Source organism: Paroedura picta, chromosome 11 (genome assembly GCF_049243985.1).
Source record: "Paroedura picta isolate Pp20150507F chromosome 11, Ppicta_v3.0, whole genome shotgun sequence".
Classification (NCBI taxonomy): domain Eukaryota; kingdom Metazoa; phylum Chordata; class Lepidosauria; order Squamata; family Gekkonidae; genus Paroedura; species Paroedura picta.
In genome coordinates this window covers 29,125,636-29,142,376 of record NC_135379.1, presented here as the reverse complement: position 1 = coordinate 29,142,376, position 16,741 = coordinate 29,125,636, and the positions used below count along the sequence as shown (strand labels likewise).

General features: G+C 40.8%; 1 protein-coding gene across 1 annotated transcript; it reads left to right on the top strand.

Moving 5' to 3' along the window:
- The first annotated feature begins 11,233 nt into the window (after window positions 1–11,233).
- On the top strand, window positions 11,234–15,515 carry NPVF (neuropeptide VF precursor). Its single transcript, XM_077303425.1, has 2 exons — window positions 11,234–11,381; window positions 14,899–15,515. Exons 1-2 carry the CDS (start codon window positions 11,241–11,243, stop codon window positions 15,295–15,297), a joined length of 540 nt encoding a protein of 179 aa, XP_077159540.1. The 5' UTR covers window positions 11,234–11,240; the 3' UTR covers window positions 15,298–15,515.
- The last annotated feature ends 1,226 nt before the right edge of the window (window positions 15,516–16,741 follow it).

Below are 16,741 nucleotides of genomic sequence, written 5' to 3'. Positions count from 1 at the left end.
GGCTAGTGAGAAATGCTAAACACAACAAAAGACAGTTCTTTAGTTATGTCAAAAGTAAGAAAAACAGTAAGGACATGGTAGGACCATTGTGGGGACAAAAAAGTGAAATTATAACATGATGAAGAGACGGCTGAACTGATCAATTTCTGTTTCTCAGACTTCTCTTGTAAGGGAAATCCTGCTCAATGTGACAAAATCATATCACATGATGAGGGACGGAAGTTGCAGCCTATCACTGTAAGGATAGTCTACAAACACCTAATTCCTTTAAATGAAACTTAGTCCTCTGGCCAGATAAATTGCATACAAGAGTACTAAAAGAACTTGTGGATGTAATTTCTGAACCTCTGTCTATTATTTTTGACAATTCTTGGAGAACAGGTAAAGTGCCAGAAAGTTGGAGGTAGGCAAATGTTCCCATCTCCAAGGAGGGCAAAAAGGGCCCCAAAGAGGTTGGAAACCAAAAAGCAGAGGATGTGCTCTAAAAAAGAGGACTCCCCTCGAAATTTCAAAATGATTGGTCCAAGGGGTCCATGTCTAGGGGCTCCCAAAGAGGGTGCCCCCATCCCTCATATCCAGTGCACATATTCCCTATTTACCCGTTTTAGGCTGCGATAAGACTTGGAGAATATATCTATTGCCACAAGCACAAGAAGCTTAAAGACCTTTTCCCTCCCCCGACCCATCATTTTTGAGGTGGGCAAAGTATGTTTATTTGGTGATTTTCTTTTCTCTTTCCCTCCCTTATTCTAGAAATTGTGCTGGAGTCTTTATATGATGCTATCGCACTGGCTTACTGCTTTATTTTATTGTTTTAATTCCATTGTGAGCCTCTTAGGGCAGAAAGATGGCATCCTTTAAAAAAAGAAAAAATAGACAATAAATCACAGTTTTACCATTTTTCCTGTGGTGGGGTTGCTGCTACAACCAGTATAATGCTCCAGTTCTTATTGGGTATCTCATCTTTTAAGCTCCTAAAATAGAATTCCTGATCCTAAATTGAGGGAGAAAATTTAAAAAATATTACAAAGATTCTTTACTAAACAAAGGAAAAATAAGGCAAAAATCCAATTTGTTTCATGCATTATATTTACAAAGATGCATGAGGAAAAATGAACGTTGTTGGTTCATGTGTTGCTCCTCTCTCCTTCTCCTCATCCTTTTTGCCTCACCTCTCTTATCCTACCACCCAGTTTACTGCTGCAGAGGAGGCAGCAAGTTGTCAATCTGGAAGGCATGTTGATCGAATGAGAATCTTTCCCCTTCCTCCTCTGATATTTCGGACATGGTCTCCAATGCAAGTGAGGCACCATACCTTGGTGCATCCTGATAAATTCATTTCCAGTGCACCCTAGGAAATATAACACCCTCTGAATGGTGTGAGGGACAAGCAGAAGGAGGACACATTCTTTTCCCACCTACCAACAACTGGGTTGGTCAGCTACCTGCCTGTCTACCCTGCAACGACTGCTGCTATTGCAGGAATTGTGGCCAACTACAGCAGCAGCCTGCAGCCCAAGGAGGGCACAGAAAGAAGAGGACTGTGAGGACAAGCAAGTTGCTGGATGGTGGCAGCATTTCCAATGGGAAGAGAAAATAATGTAATAATGAAAATAAACTTAGTACGATGACAATAACTGTAGATGGGAACACTGCAGATTTAAAGGGAACTATTAATTTACAGGAAAGTTCAAAAACTAAATGCCTGGGGTACTCGTATGAAGGATTACAATGTCTCTACACTAATATGCAAAGTATGGGAAACAAGCAGGTTGAACTAGAAGTCCTAATAAACAAAGGAGACTATGATCTAATAGGCATTACAGAAACCTGGTAGGAGAACTCTCACAACTGGAATCATAGAATCATAGAATTGGAAGGGACCTCATGGGTCATCTAGTCCAACCCCCTGCACTATGCAGGACATTCACATTCCAATCGCTCATCTACTATAATCTGCCACCCCTTTGCCTTCACAGAATCAGCCTCTCTATCAGATGGCTATTTAGCCTCTGTTTAAAAATTTCCAAAGATGGAGAACCCACCACTTCCCAAGGAAGCCTGTTCCGCTGAGAAACCACTCAAACTGTCAGGAACTTCTTCCGGATGTTTAGATAAAATTTCTTTTGAATTAATTTCATCCCATTCGTTCTGGTCTGTCCCTCTGGGGCAAGAGAGAACAATTCCGCTCCATCCTCCATATTTTTTCAATTTTTTCAAATACTTGAAAATGGTTATCAGATCCCCTCTCAGTCGTCTCCTCTCTAGGCTAAACAGACCAAGCTCCCCCAACCTTTCTTCATATGTCTTGGTCTCCAAACCCCTCACCATCTTTGTTGCCTTCCTCTGGACACGTTCCAGTTTGTCAACATCCCTCTTCAACTGGAAGGCCCAAAACTGAACACAATACTCCAAGTGAGGCCGAACCAGAGCAGAGTACAGTGGTACCATCACCTCCTGTGATCTGGACACGATACTCGGTTTGATACAGCCCAAAATCCAATTTGCCTTTTTAGCCACTGAGTCACACTGCTGATTCATGTTCAATTTATGGTCTACTAAGACTCCTAGATCTTTTTCGCACATACTACTGCCAAGACAAGTCTCCCCCATCTTATATTGGTATATTTGGTTTTTCCTACCTAAATACAGAACTTTACATTTGTCCCTATTGAACTACATTTTATTCAGTTTAGCCTACTTCTTGAGCCTAATAATAGGATTGAGGGATGGAGTAGCACTATATGTTAAGAATATATACTGGTGAGGAAATACGTGTGGCTGAGCATGACAGTTCAGTTGAGAGTATTTGGGTAAAAATAAAAGAAGCAGGAAATAATAGTTATTAGTGCTATAGACCACCAGGCCAGTGGTCATAGGATATTTCAATTACACAGCTATCTGTTGGAATATCAGCTCTGCTAAAAATGAAAAGTTCAATAAATTCTTGACTTGCCTTGATGACAACTTCAGTTCCCAGAAAGTCAGAGGGGCAACCAGGGGATCTGCTGTTTGATTCTCACCAATAGGGAAGAAATGGTTGGCAAGGTAAAAGTTTTGGGTATGCTTGGTAGTAGTGACCATGTGATTTTGGACTTTATGACCTTGGCTTCAGGAGAGCAAATTTTAACAAACTTAAAGTCATGTTGGGTAGAATCCCGTGGTCAGAAAAACTTAAGAAGATGGAAGTCCCAGATGGTTGGTTGTTTCTCAAAAGTGAAATACTGAAAGCACAATTGCAGACAATTCCCTTGAGAAGGAAAACTGGGAGGAACCTTAAGAAACCAGGATGGCTCCTTAAACAGCTTTCAAAAGAAATTAGTAATAAAAATACTCATTTAGGAAATGGAAGGAAGACCTTATAACCAAGGAGGAATATAAACAAATAACCAATACATGTCAAGTGTTAGAAAAGCTAAAGCTCTGTATGAGATTAGGCTAGCAAGAAAAGCTAAAAACAACAAAAAGGGTTCTTTAGTTATATCCAAAGTAAGAAAAAGGACCATTGGGGGGACAAGAACATGACATTGTAAAAGGTGATGAAGAGGGGGCTGAATTGTTCAATTCTTACTTTTCTGCAATCTTCTCTGTTGAGGGGAATCATGCTCAACATGGCAAAATCATTTCATGTAATGAGGGATGGAATTGTGGCTTAGGATCACTGTAGGGGTAGTCCATAAACACCTAGTTTCTTTACATGAAACCAAATCCTCTGGGCCAGATGAATTGCATCCAAGGGTACTAAACAAACTTGCAGAGTAATTTCTGAGCCTCCACCCATTTTTTTTTTTTTGGCAATTTTTAGAGAACAGGTGCCAGAAGATTGGAATTAGGCAAATATTGTCCCCATCATCAAGAAGGGGGAAATGGAGGATTTGGGTAAATAGCTTGATGTTTCAGTATCTCATTTAAGCTGTACCTTTAGAAAAGTTTATACTGCATTCTCTCAATTTGACTTTATGTAGTGGGAAAAGGCAATTCTGTTTTTTTGTTTTCTATTTTTCCTCCAACACAACATGTGGGGACAAAGAGTGAACAAGAAGTGGTGGGATGAGTGATGGTTTCAATCCATCGAGCACTCCCTCCAATAAAGTGATAACACAGGTTTGGTTTCAATCAAGAGAAGACGTCGTCCCCCCCGCACAAAACTGCTAAGGTTTAAAATCCACTAAGCAAGATCTAAAATCCTGGCCAGCGGCAGTGCTATATAGGAGAAAGAAAGAGACTGTTTCATTGCAGCATGCTGCACCACACTCCCAAACCAGATAAGTGGCATTTGGCTCCTGATGCTCCAGTTCCGTTCTACATGGATGTGCACAACCACTATGAAGTCAAAGATCCTGGACTCCAGGATACACCGGGGCAAACTCCAGTACATTGTGGATGGGAAAGAATTCACCTCTGGGGATTGGGAATAGGTGGAAGCTGCCCACATTCAGGCATCCAGGCTGGTCCAGGAGCCCTCCCTGAAGTCCATTGCTATGAGAGGCTGATTTTGGAGTAGTGGGATGTCAGAATGGTCTGCTTCTGCCATGATTAATAGTAGTTTGGTGACCTGTTAGTTTAATTAGCCTGTTGGCCATGTTTTATTGCTTTGGTCAGTTCTTCCTGCATTCACACTTTCCCCCATCTTGCTCCTCTCACTTCTCCCCCACCCATCTCTTTTCCCCTCTGGGATGCAACCTTGGGTTCTGACAATCTAGTTGTTGTGACTGTTTGATGTCTTCCTGAGCTGCATGGGTTCTCATGGCGGAGATGTCGGGCGAGGGGTTATATGCTATGCCTCTTTGTCTTTGCCTCCGTTTCAACAAAGTATTGTCAAGTGTGCTTCCTCGCTTTGAATAAATGAAATCTTTTGCACCAAGTTGAAGGTTTGCTTTTCTGAGTAATTGAAGATCCTTACATGTATGCCCATATACAAAAATAGAATATGTATCCTTGAATGGGTGAGCAATGGGTCCTTGAAAGAGCATTTGTGGCAGATGTTAGATATAGTTATAAGAAAGCACAGTTTAAATTGAAATAGTTAAATTAAAAGCTGTATTAATCAGCAGTTTTATACAGAGATCTTCCATTTAATAAATTCTCAAGTAATGAGTGTGCATACTGAAAGGTCCTTTGTTAATAGATAAAAACACTAATGCCTTTTTAAAATTCTAGAAAGACTCTTAAAGTATAAATTTATGGAATTCCCCCCTCCTATATTCTTTGTTATTACCTCTGAACCCAGATTTAATCAGCTTGTCTCTCCTGCTCATAAACTTTATGAAGATTGTTGATGTGCAGCCATCCTGAGTCTTTTTAATAATGCATGTTAAATTAGTTGAATTTTTAATAGAAATGAATGAGTTAGAGGACAGAACATGCTGCATTACATTTGTAAGTACAGTACCATTCTCATCCAAAGGATTAGTAAAAACTACGAGTGTATTTATAGCTCAAGCTGTTATTGAAGAAGTTTGTTTTATTGCAAAAAATCAAATGCATAATTGAAGAACCTGTCCAGCTTAAAAATACTGTTCTCTCCCTCTCTTTTTTAAAATAAGCCTTTGGCTTCTTACTATAATATCACCAACCCCCTGAAGATTTTCTGATTTTTGCATTGTTTTTCATATACCACCAGAGGAAAAAAGATAGGATACAATATATTGATTTGCACAATTTGGTTCATTAAGGGGGGGGGAATGAAATAAAGATAGTCTCATAGAGTCATACCAACATCACAATTCTCTGAATCTGGCTCCTTTGATTTGCACAATTTGGTTCATTAAGGGGGGGGGGGGAATGAAATAAAGATAGTCTCATAGAGTCATACCAACATCACAATTCTCTGAATCTGTTCTTCCATGTATAAAACAAATTTCTAAAATTTCAGAAGAAACTATTCCATAGGGAAATGATATAGAACTCCACAGTGTTCATAATGTGAATGCTTTTCTCCGTTTCCCATCACCCATCCTATTCTCCCAAGAGTGTTGTGGCCAAGAGTTGATTTGGAGAGAGCAACAGGAGCAATCTGTTTTGGGTAGCTTATTTAAGGGTGACAAATTGCATGTATGCCTTTGTCTCAGGACAACTCTCATTGCAAAAAAAGTGGCAGACCACAGCAGAAACAGCATGGATCCAGTGAGAAGAGCTGTAAAATTCAATAAAGATTGACCTTCCAGCTATCCTTGACCTTTTTGAAACCACATAATACTTTGGGAAGTCACCAGCTATAAGCCAGCTTTATCCCATGAGAAATAAAGCATTTAGAAATTTTTGGTTACTTCCATAGGTGCCTCTACCTAATGGCATCAAAGACTGCAGATTATCCCTGTTAAAATTCACTGTTCAGGGCTCCATAAATTGGATTTTTGTTTGCTTTGGGTCTCAAATCCTGAAATGTAGTGGCTGGAAGCTAATAGTTTGGTGGTCCATGTATATGTACATGTACATGTACATGTACATGTACATGTACATGTACATGTACATGTACATGTACATGTACATGTACATGTACATGTATAGCTGTAAATATGAATGTGCCTAAATCTAGAAATTGTAAAACAAATATGTGTAATATTGTTCCCAAATGTGGAGCACTGGAAGTTCACAGCTCTATTGTTGTACTAAAAGGGGATTACTTTGATCATAAATCTGCACGATGTGGTACTATCATGAGCATCATTGGGATAAATTATTCAAAGATTAAGATTTTGAATTCACCTCAGTCCTGGTCAGAAACGATCACTCTACATATAATCTCCAATATGAACCCAAATCTAACCTTCTTGTAGCATCAGGGTATACCTGAAACTTTACCTCTCTCTTTCTTGGCTTCCTCAAAATGGAGATGTGTTGGGAGTTTTGGACCAGGCATGGTCCCAAGTCCCTCCAGAGGAACAGAACTAGAGAATAACAGAAAATTTCACAGTATGCAGTTATTAGTTGCCTTTGTGGATGAGGCATAGATCCAGACTTACAAATATATATTATATCCATCTGCTTCAGACTCCGTCTGGAACAGAGTACAACCAGAAGCCCTTCCATTGTAGCCCCCCAAGCAGCAAGACTTGCCCAAGACACAATGTTTCATCTATACCTTGCAGCTAATAGATACTGATGAATCTCAGCTCCATATGTTTATCCAATTCCCTTTTGAAGCTGTCTATCCTTGTAGCCACTATCAGTTCCCGTGGCAGTTTTATGCCAAACCTTTATCTGTTCTAAACCTACTGCTCATTCATTTGATCAAGGGCCCAGGAGTCCTTGTATTGTGAGAAAGGGAGGGAAGGACTTCTTTTTCTACCTTTTCTATCCTATGCAAAATTGTGTAAACCTCAGTCATGTCATCCCTCAATCTTTATTTTTTCAAGCTAAAGAGCCTTACCCTCTCTTTATAGGGAAGGGGTTCCATCTCCTTAACCATTTTGGATGCCCTTTTCTACACCTTTTCCAATGCTAATTTCTCATTGGAAATCTCCCAAGGCCAATCTAGAGCTAGGGTCATGAGGGATAGGGGTATTTGATTGGAGCTTCAAGCTGACAGGGAACCTCATATTCAAACATGTTAATATTTGGACATTGCGCAAGTTTCTCGTCTCGCTTTTTCTCCCCCCCCCTTTTAATGCCTCATCTCCCATGTGTCATTATGTTTTCTTATAGCTGGGGATCTCAGAAGCTCAAAAAGACCTGGGCATCTCTGGGCCCAGACTGGGTTGTGTAAAATTGCAAATGAAAAGAGTTTCAGAACAATTCCAGGCTTACTTCTCTGCATTCAGACCAGATTGTTGCTCTCGAGCAGGGGTAGTCAATCTGTGGTCCTCCAGATGTTCATGGACTACAATTCCCATGAGCCCCTGTCAGAGTTTTCTGGCAGGGGCTCATGGGGATTGTAGTCCACAAACATCTGGAGGATCGCAGGTTGACTACCCCTGCTCTAGAGGGATTGTATGTGTGACATTAAAGACAAACAGCAAAATGTAGGCAAAATTACATGAAACTACAGGAGCAGGGAGTTTTCTAAGGTGCCAAGTGTTGGCAGGCAAACTGCTGCTGCACCTAGTTGCCCACCACCAAACAATGTAATGGTGGCAGGAAAAACATGAGAACAGCACCGGGATATTTTTTCTGGGTGAACTCCTAAAAGTGATGTCACAGGCTACCACTCTAGGAATTTCACCTATCTCTATCATCTTTATTTGTGGAATTACAAGAGAATTGCAGGATGGGTATGATGCCACTTTTGGCTTTTTGCTTGGAAATAGAGTCAGAAAGTCAGTGTGCAATGCTGCTTTCTTGGGCTCTGCCCCAGAAGCTCCCAGGTAGGGTAGTGTGTGGCAGCATCTGAATTGGCCGTTCCAGGCCGACGTAGCCAGCGCCGTGGGGGGGGGGGGTAGGGGAGCCATGAGTGCCGGTATATAATGCGGTGCACACACGCAGGCGTGGAATTAAGAAGCTCCGCACCTGCGTTTGTGTGTCAAGTTATGCACCAGCAGCCGCACCTCCCCTCCCCCCCACACACGGTGCGGCACTGACTGGAACGGCCAATTCGGATACTGCTGCACACAACCCTACTCCCAAGGGTTGCCAGCAATGGGCTGGCAAATTTTGATAATCTGTACTAGAGTATTAATTACATTATTAACATTGGTTTGAACTGTTACATGGCATTGTTTGTGGAGTGGAGAAACACCAAAACAGAGTTCAGCTTCAGTGCTGCATGAAAAATGACATTCTGCAGTGAAAAAAAAATAAATGCATTTTTAAATTGTGCTATTTCAAACTGAGCCATAAAATAGGTCATTACACACTGGGGCAAAATGAATATACTATGAATAATTCATTTTTATGGAAATCCTGCAATACTTATTGGTGACATGAGTCATGTAACGCATATCATTTCTGTGTGATGCGTTGTTAATAATGAATAAGGATTTATCATTATATTATTATATTAAATGCAACGAACAATATTAAAATTTGCTCTTCCACTGGAATCAAATGATTTACCACACACATATTAATTTGCTTCAAATACTGAGTTGCTCTTCTCGGGACCACTGATCACATTTTCATGCCGAACAAGATGACATCTCTGATTCTGCAGACCAAGAGTTCAGTGCAGCAGGGATGACTCAGGCATGATCCCTAATCAGTGTAATGTAAAACGCTTTGTAATTGTTATAGCATCCTTCTGCATGCACAGGGCGGAATCAAAAGGAACAATACACACTTTGCGGAATCCAGACATGGAACAGAATTTGAGAGTATTCTGCCATCAATATCCAGTTGACACTCAGTTTTGATTCTTCTTTCCCTCTAAATCCAGGGAAGCAATATGGAAAGAATGTATATGTTTAGAGGCTCTGAGAAAGTAGAGGTGAGTGAACAAATCAAAAGCTATCTAGTCAAGATAGAAGTGCTGTGAGTTCTTAATAAAACTGATGTGGGAACAGTTACTGCCTGTTCCACGTGAAGTTACGCCCTTCCTTGCACAGTACTGCAGTTGGCAAATGCTTCTGGGTGCCTTGCAGCCCACAGGAAGGCAGGAGTGTTTAGGAGTACCATTATCCAGCTTTGACTGGTTGACTAATGATGGCCATTTCTGCAAAATGTTGTTTGGGTCACAAACTCCCATGCCTTAGTAAAATCCAGATTTGTCTACCACAAGATGCTCTGCATGGAACTGCTCTTGAAGACAGTTCAAAAGCTACGGCTGGTATAAAATATGGCAGTCAGGAGACCACCAGGCAGTATATATAGTATTCTTTTGCAGTTTCATTGTCTTCCAGTATGCTACCAGATCAATATAGGCATACCATTATTGGGAAGGATTGGTTTTGCCACCATGCCATTTTTTGTAATGTTTTGTAATGTTTAATGGGGTTTTATGTTGTAACCTGCCACGAGTTGATGCCCCAAAAGTGGTGGTAAGTTCTTTAAATGATGATGAGTAGGAGGCCCAGCAACCCTAGTTCCAACCCCAGTATCTTTCTACCATAGAGGCTGCTTTTTCTGAATGGGTGCTATCTGCAGGCAAAAAATGATGCATCTGAGATTCTCAGGCTCTTCTGAAGCATCTCCTGTTTAGTGTTGCGGATCCCATCAGGCCAACGGTGGGGGAAGGGAGGGTAGAGTTGCCAGATCTAGGTTGGGAAACTCTTGTAAATTTACAAGTGGAGCCTGGGAAGGACAAAGACCATAGTGGGGTCCAGTGTCATAGAGCCGACCCTCCAAAGCATCTATTTTCTCCAAGGGAAACTGATCTCTGTAGCCTGGAGATGGGCTTATAATTCTAGGAGATCCCTCAGTCCCACTTGGAAGCTGGCCTCCCTACTCCTGTTCCAGTGGAGTGAACAAAAGACACAGACCCTTTGTTTTGATCAGATGTTTTGGGGGAAGAAACACATGAGCACCACATTGGGGATCACTGCCCTAAATTATCTGGGCCCTAAGTACCTGAATTGCCTTCTCCTGCATCATCCTGCTCCAGCTTTAAGATCCTTAAGGAAATCTGCTTTTTCAGATATTAGATTGGCAGGGATTCTCAGGATGCCCTTTCAGCTGTTGTCCCAGTCTGTAGAACACCCTGCCTGAAGAGATGTGGTTCTTGCCTTCTGGAGAAATTGGAAAACTTTTTGTCCTGGGCAGTCTTTGAACTCATGACAGCGTCATCTCTTTTCTTATTCACAGTTTTAGAATGTTTTAGATGTTTTTAATGGCTTTTTTGAGTTGAATGGCAACATAAAAATTGACCAACAAATGAATCAGAGCTTTTTTATGTGAGTGATTTGCCTTTGCCATATTTGGGGATATCTGTCATTTCACACGTTAATTTAATTTCAAATAACAAACTTCTTTAATTACATGTTCATATTTTTCAAAAGTGCATTGACATTTTATTTCCAGCTGCTGATGGCTGAGACCGATGCAAGCAATAGGAAGAATGGTGCTTTTGTTTATAATGCAGTAATTAGGCCCAAGGTGATTATGTCAGTCATGATTACTGTAGCCCTAATTAAGCCTCTTTAATAGGCAAGGCAAATACTTGTGAAATTATCTGCATTTTTCACTAGGAAACACTGTTGTCTAAACAAATCCCCCAAATTCTTCCAACATATGATTAAATTCCAATTCATATGAAAATGAAGGCGTTTGGAATAAGCGTCATGGTACAAGATTCTTTTTTGTTGTCCAATGATATAAAACCATTCGACTTCTTTCTACTGTCTATATGTAAATATAATTTAAGAAACATGGGAATTATTTCAGTGAACAGGTTTCTTTTATTTACTTTGGCTACATGCTTCCTTTTAGCACCAAAAATCATTTGCCTTGATGAATCGGTAATGACCAGTTTGCAGAGCAGAGAAGAATACAGTGATAACTATTCAGAGGTAAGATCTTTATTGGCATGTTATTTATCCCATGGGCCTGTAAAGCGGTTCTTAAGAAAATGTTCACCAGATATGTGTCTGTATAAACATGTGCTTGTAGTTTTTCGCAATGCAAAAAGCTGATCTAAGGATAGATTCAAATGGGTAGCCGTGTTGGTCTGAAGTAGCACAATATAATCAGAGTCCAGTAGCACCTTTAAGGTCAACAAAGATTTATTCAGGGCGCAAGCTTTTGAGTGCAAGCACTCTTCCTCAGACTATGAACTCCTTACATGACAGGAATCTAAGGGACAATTGTGCTGCTGAATAATCCCCTTTCTGCATTCAGCTGCAAGCTAAATTTCCTCAAAGGAATCTATAAAATCCCATCCCCATGGCAAGGTCCAACTATATATCCACTTGAAAATAAGTTCTTTCAGCAAAGGTCCTCCTTCGCCATGCAATTTCCCTGTTGTTCCTTTATGTTATGCTTAAATAATTGTTTATCTTCTCACAGGGCTGGCCAATTCTTTCTTAGCCCTTGGGGAGGCATGGGCTATGTCCTATTTTATAGGCAGCCAAACTTACTGCTTATTTTTTACTGTATGCATATGATCATAAACTGTGGAGTCAATGGGTTGCATTCCATGCCTCGTGTATCATTCGTAGGGCCAGGGCAAGTGACTTGAGTAGGCTAGGTTTTGACTGGTTCTCCATTCTCACAGGGAGGAACATGTGGACACCGTACAGGTTACAGCAACAAAATGCTTTATTCAGGGCTTTTAGCACTTCTGAGGGTAGTTTCTAACAATCCCTTCCCTAGCCTTCTCACATTTCTTTCTTCACCCGCACACTCATTGTCACCTCCTCACTTTCAGAGGCATGTATGCTGTTTATATCTTGTGCTGCGCAACTTCTCTCAGCAGCTGTCCTTAAGTCTTCCCCCAGGCTTTGTCCCAACAGTTTGGAGAATAGCAAAGGACGGCTGCACTCTCTGAGCTCTACTCTCTGGAGGCTCCTGCTTCCCCCTGCTCACCATATTTCCAGCCTGAAACGATACTGTGAGGTTATGGGCAAATAACAAATTGTGGTGCCATTTTGGGTAAAAGAAAATGGAACAAGAGGGAAGGCAGAAACCGCTGCTTGTTCCATACCACAGTGGTTGTGACTAGAACTGGGGGCTATGGCACAGTTAAAAGGAGTTCCCATTGGGGACTGGACTCACTCCTACAAAACAGTAGGGTGTCCCAGGGATTATAAAATAGTTTTGTTTGGCCCATTGTCCAGTGGTATAAATGGGCAGTATAATTATGTCTGAAAATGAGATATAAAACTATCCCATTCTCAGACTTTCCCAGTAATTGACGTATTTTATTTATTAAAATAAATTGGTTTTCTCATTAAAGACTTGAGGAGGTACACAAAATACAACATACTGCAAACTAATGAAATGCATGCAACCCATCAAAATCAGGAAGTAAATAATCACAACAGCTAGCTAGACCAAAAAAGCTCTCTTTGAAGAGTTGTTTTGCAGTTTCTCCTAAAAATAAGAGGCAGTCCATACCTCCAATGAGAGCCCATTCCAGAGTAACTGGAGCAAGTTCTAGAAAAGTTTGTGGGGCAATGTCTGCTCTCATTAAAGGGACTATGGAAAAACATTGCTGAAAGTTATACAAGTTGTGCATGTCACAAACTTGTCTCCATTTGCATGTATGTACATGTTTGTTCTTCACTTGTCACCACTCTAAACTCAAGACCTTTTCATTGACTTGTGATGTGGGGGGCACCAGTAAATGCTGCCCCTGTGCATGCGCAAAAGGCGGGTTTCCCAACTTTCTGTATGTGTGTGTGCAATAGACACACAATAGTCTACAGCAGATCTAGTTAAAGGAAAAAATCACATCTCTAGGCTAACTTTAATGTAATATTTGTTTACCTCTGCATTCCTACTTTGGATGCATTCGGAGAAATGCTGATCCTGAGTCCCAACCTGATCCCAGTCTCTGAACAATATTAATGAGTTGTTCAAACCGTTTCTACCCTTTCTACCCAAGCTGGTTGTAAGTTTTTTACTCAAACCAGAGTCTGGGTGTTTTGTCCTCTAAGGATGGAGATAACTGCCTCTGAACTTTTGACAACCAGCTTGGTTGTAATGGCTAAATAGGGGGAGCTTCTAATCTGGAGAGCCAGATTTGATTCCCTACTCCTCCACATGCAGCCAGCTGGGTGACCTTGGGCTACTCACAGTTCTTAGAGCTGGTCTTGCATAGCAGTTCTTTCAGACCTCTCTCATTTTCACCTACCTCATAGGTGTCTGTTGTGGGGAAAGGAAGGGAAATGTGGGGTATAAAAGAAACAGTTCTTTTTCTTCTTCATCTTCTTCTCCACTTATGGGATGCTGGGCTCCTATCTCCAAGCATATGTTGTTACCTGCCCTGAACCAACCAGGAAGGGTGGACTATAAAAAATTAAGTTGTTGTTGCTATCTTAGCACTTACATCACTTCAATATCCTGCTCACATTTTGTACTAGCTATTTATCTTGTTCTTGGCAGTTCTGGCAAATGGTTATCTCTCTGTAGAAACACATCTCCACTTTGCTGACACTGCATTTTATGGCCCTTTTCCCTGGGAAAGAGTCTTGTTCCCAGAGTACTGGGGACTCCCTCAATGAACTTTAAAGCACTTTGTGTCTTTTGTCCATGATAGTGCACAGCTAAATATAGGGAGAAATATTCTTTCAAATGTTTGGGTCCCAGATCATAAAGTGCTTACAGATCAAACCAGCATCTTACATTAAGCCCAGAAACAAACAGGAAAGCAGTGTAAATCTTTAAGTATTTGAGTTAAAAATATATCACAATAAATCTAAATGATATTTAAGAGCATATCACTATACCACATATTACTATATGTAGAGTATATAGCCCAGATCAGTGAATAAGTGTGTGGGTTGATTAGCTGGGTCTAAAAGGGGTGCCAGATTAGCATGTAGTTTTTCTAACACGGATGGATCCAAAAGAACTCCCAAGCTCCTCACACAGTTAGTCACTGACAGGGAAATTTTACTGAGAGATGGGAATGTAGTTCTGTATAAGACTTTACTAACAAGCTTTAGTTCCATTGGATTACATTTCAGCTTGTCCCATGATATCAAAGCACAATCTAAGATAACTGCCTCTGAACACACAGCAAATCATCATAGCCAGTATCAGTAAACCTTAATAATGTCCAAAGTGACTACTGACCCACTACCTGATTGGCCCTCAGCCAGGAATGGCCCACCCTGGTAGTTTAGCCCCAACCAGGAGGCTAAACTTATTTTTTTGAGTCCCTCATTTTTAGGGAAAGAAATGTCCTTCAGATTTTTGGGGGGTATACAGATATTTACAATTAAATTATATAGGTGACCTCTGACCTCTGTGCATGTCACAAACAGTTTCTAAGTGGCCACAACTTCAGGAGCCATCTGAGTAAAATAGCAACATGTCCCTGGTTAAGGATCACTCCTGAAATCATATTATGTTTAATTTTAGTCTAATGAAGACTTTATAGAAGAAAAGCAGAGACGCCTAAACCTTGAAGAACTAAAGGACTGGGGGTTAAAGAACATTGTGAAGATGAGCGTCCCTGCAATAAACAAGATGCCAAATTCAGTCGCTAATTTGCCTTTGAGGTTCGGTAGAAATTTTCCGGAAGAAAGAAGCATCAAGCCAGCAGCCAACCTGCCTCTCAGGTTTGGAAGGGCATTTGAAGGCATCCTTTCAAGCCATACCCTTCCTTTCGCACACAGATTTGAGAGAGCTCCTTTTGTTCAGAGCTCCATCCATTCTCTTTCCAACTTGCCACAAAGGTTTGGAAGATCACTTCTCTTCATTTTACCTCAAGAGATCCAACAGTCTGATCAAGACACTAACACTTTAAATCATGTCTGATTTGTACAGTGCTTCATTCAATGGCATGCTTTATAAAGCAACTTGTTAACAATACAAGTGTAATATGTTTGTGTTAGTTGCCACCTAGTGGCTAAGTGGTAGATACTTTTGTATAGCAGACTAGGCTTGCTCTTGGGGAAAGGTTTGTGTAGTGATTTTCTAAGATGGATGTCTGCCTGTGTCCTGTATGGTATGTGACTCAAATAAAACAGAGTTATACCTTGGCCTTGCTGGTGTTGCCTCCTAATAATGCAGTCATTGCACAATCAAGTTGGCATTACATACACTGTGAAGATAAGAAAAGATGGTCCAGGGCATGTAATTGAAATCTTGGTAAATATTGGTAAGTACGGTAAATATTGGTAAATATTGATAGGTACAGTAAACGGAACTGAGAGAAAATTGGATAAAAACAGATGTAATGCTGTTTAGAGCCCCAGCATCATCCTGGAAACATTCTCATTGTATTCCGTCCAGATGTAACCTTTCTTTCCACATCTGGGAAAAGCCCATTAAGTTTGAAAACAGCACACACACTGCATATTGGCTGGGTGCCATGATGTCACCAAGAAGTCCCCCAAGGCAATCTAGCACTTAGTTTTGTCTTTTCAAATAAATAAAACAAATGACAAAAGTACAAAAGACTCCCACCTGTAGCTGACTGAGCAGACATTCAGTTTACTGGTATGCCCATCAGTCACAAACTCCAGCTCACTGTGGCACTCAGAGGTAAACTCTAAGGTCTTGTCTGTATCTGAGTCAGAATTTTCTGCTTTTATAGAAGAAAACAAACATTGTAAAAGAGTTAACAACTTTCAAGTGGAGCCTGGAGTTTTTCAGAATAAAGTGATCTCCAGAATACATTGCTCAGTTTCAATGGAGGAAGTTGAAACTTTGAAGAGCAGAATTATAGTACAGCACACAGTCTAGGAGATATGGAAGTCCTGTTTTACTTTCCAGGGGATTCAAACCCTCCCCCTGTATTTTTTTTAACATATTTTTCTGCAAACATGGTGAATGTCCCAAGTGTGCAGAAAATCTTTTTGGCCTCCATGTGGTCCCAATATTCACAGATGGTGGCCACAGGTGATTAACAGTATATAGACAAAAGGGGCCCACAAAACTCTTAGGTGGGACTCCCAACTTCCCTCCTCCATTGCGGAGCCAGTGCATCCAGGAACAATCACTCCCCTCATGGCCTTGCCATGGCATGTCTGAGAGCTTCTCCAAGCACTCAGCAACTCCTGGCTTGCACTATGAAAAAGGAAATTATCTGCGAGTGACTCATTTTTGAGGTTTGTAACTGCAGGAAGGTACATTCCACTACTTGCTAATTATTATTTTGCCATTTCTCAACATGTTTGACTTTGCTCCATTCCTTGATTAAAGCACATTATGCCAAAATATACAATGCAAGTATAAATGATGTCTACCAGTCATGAAC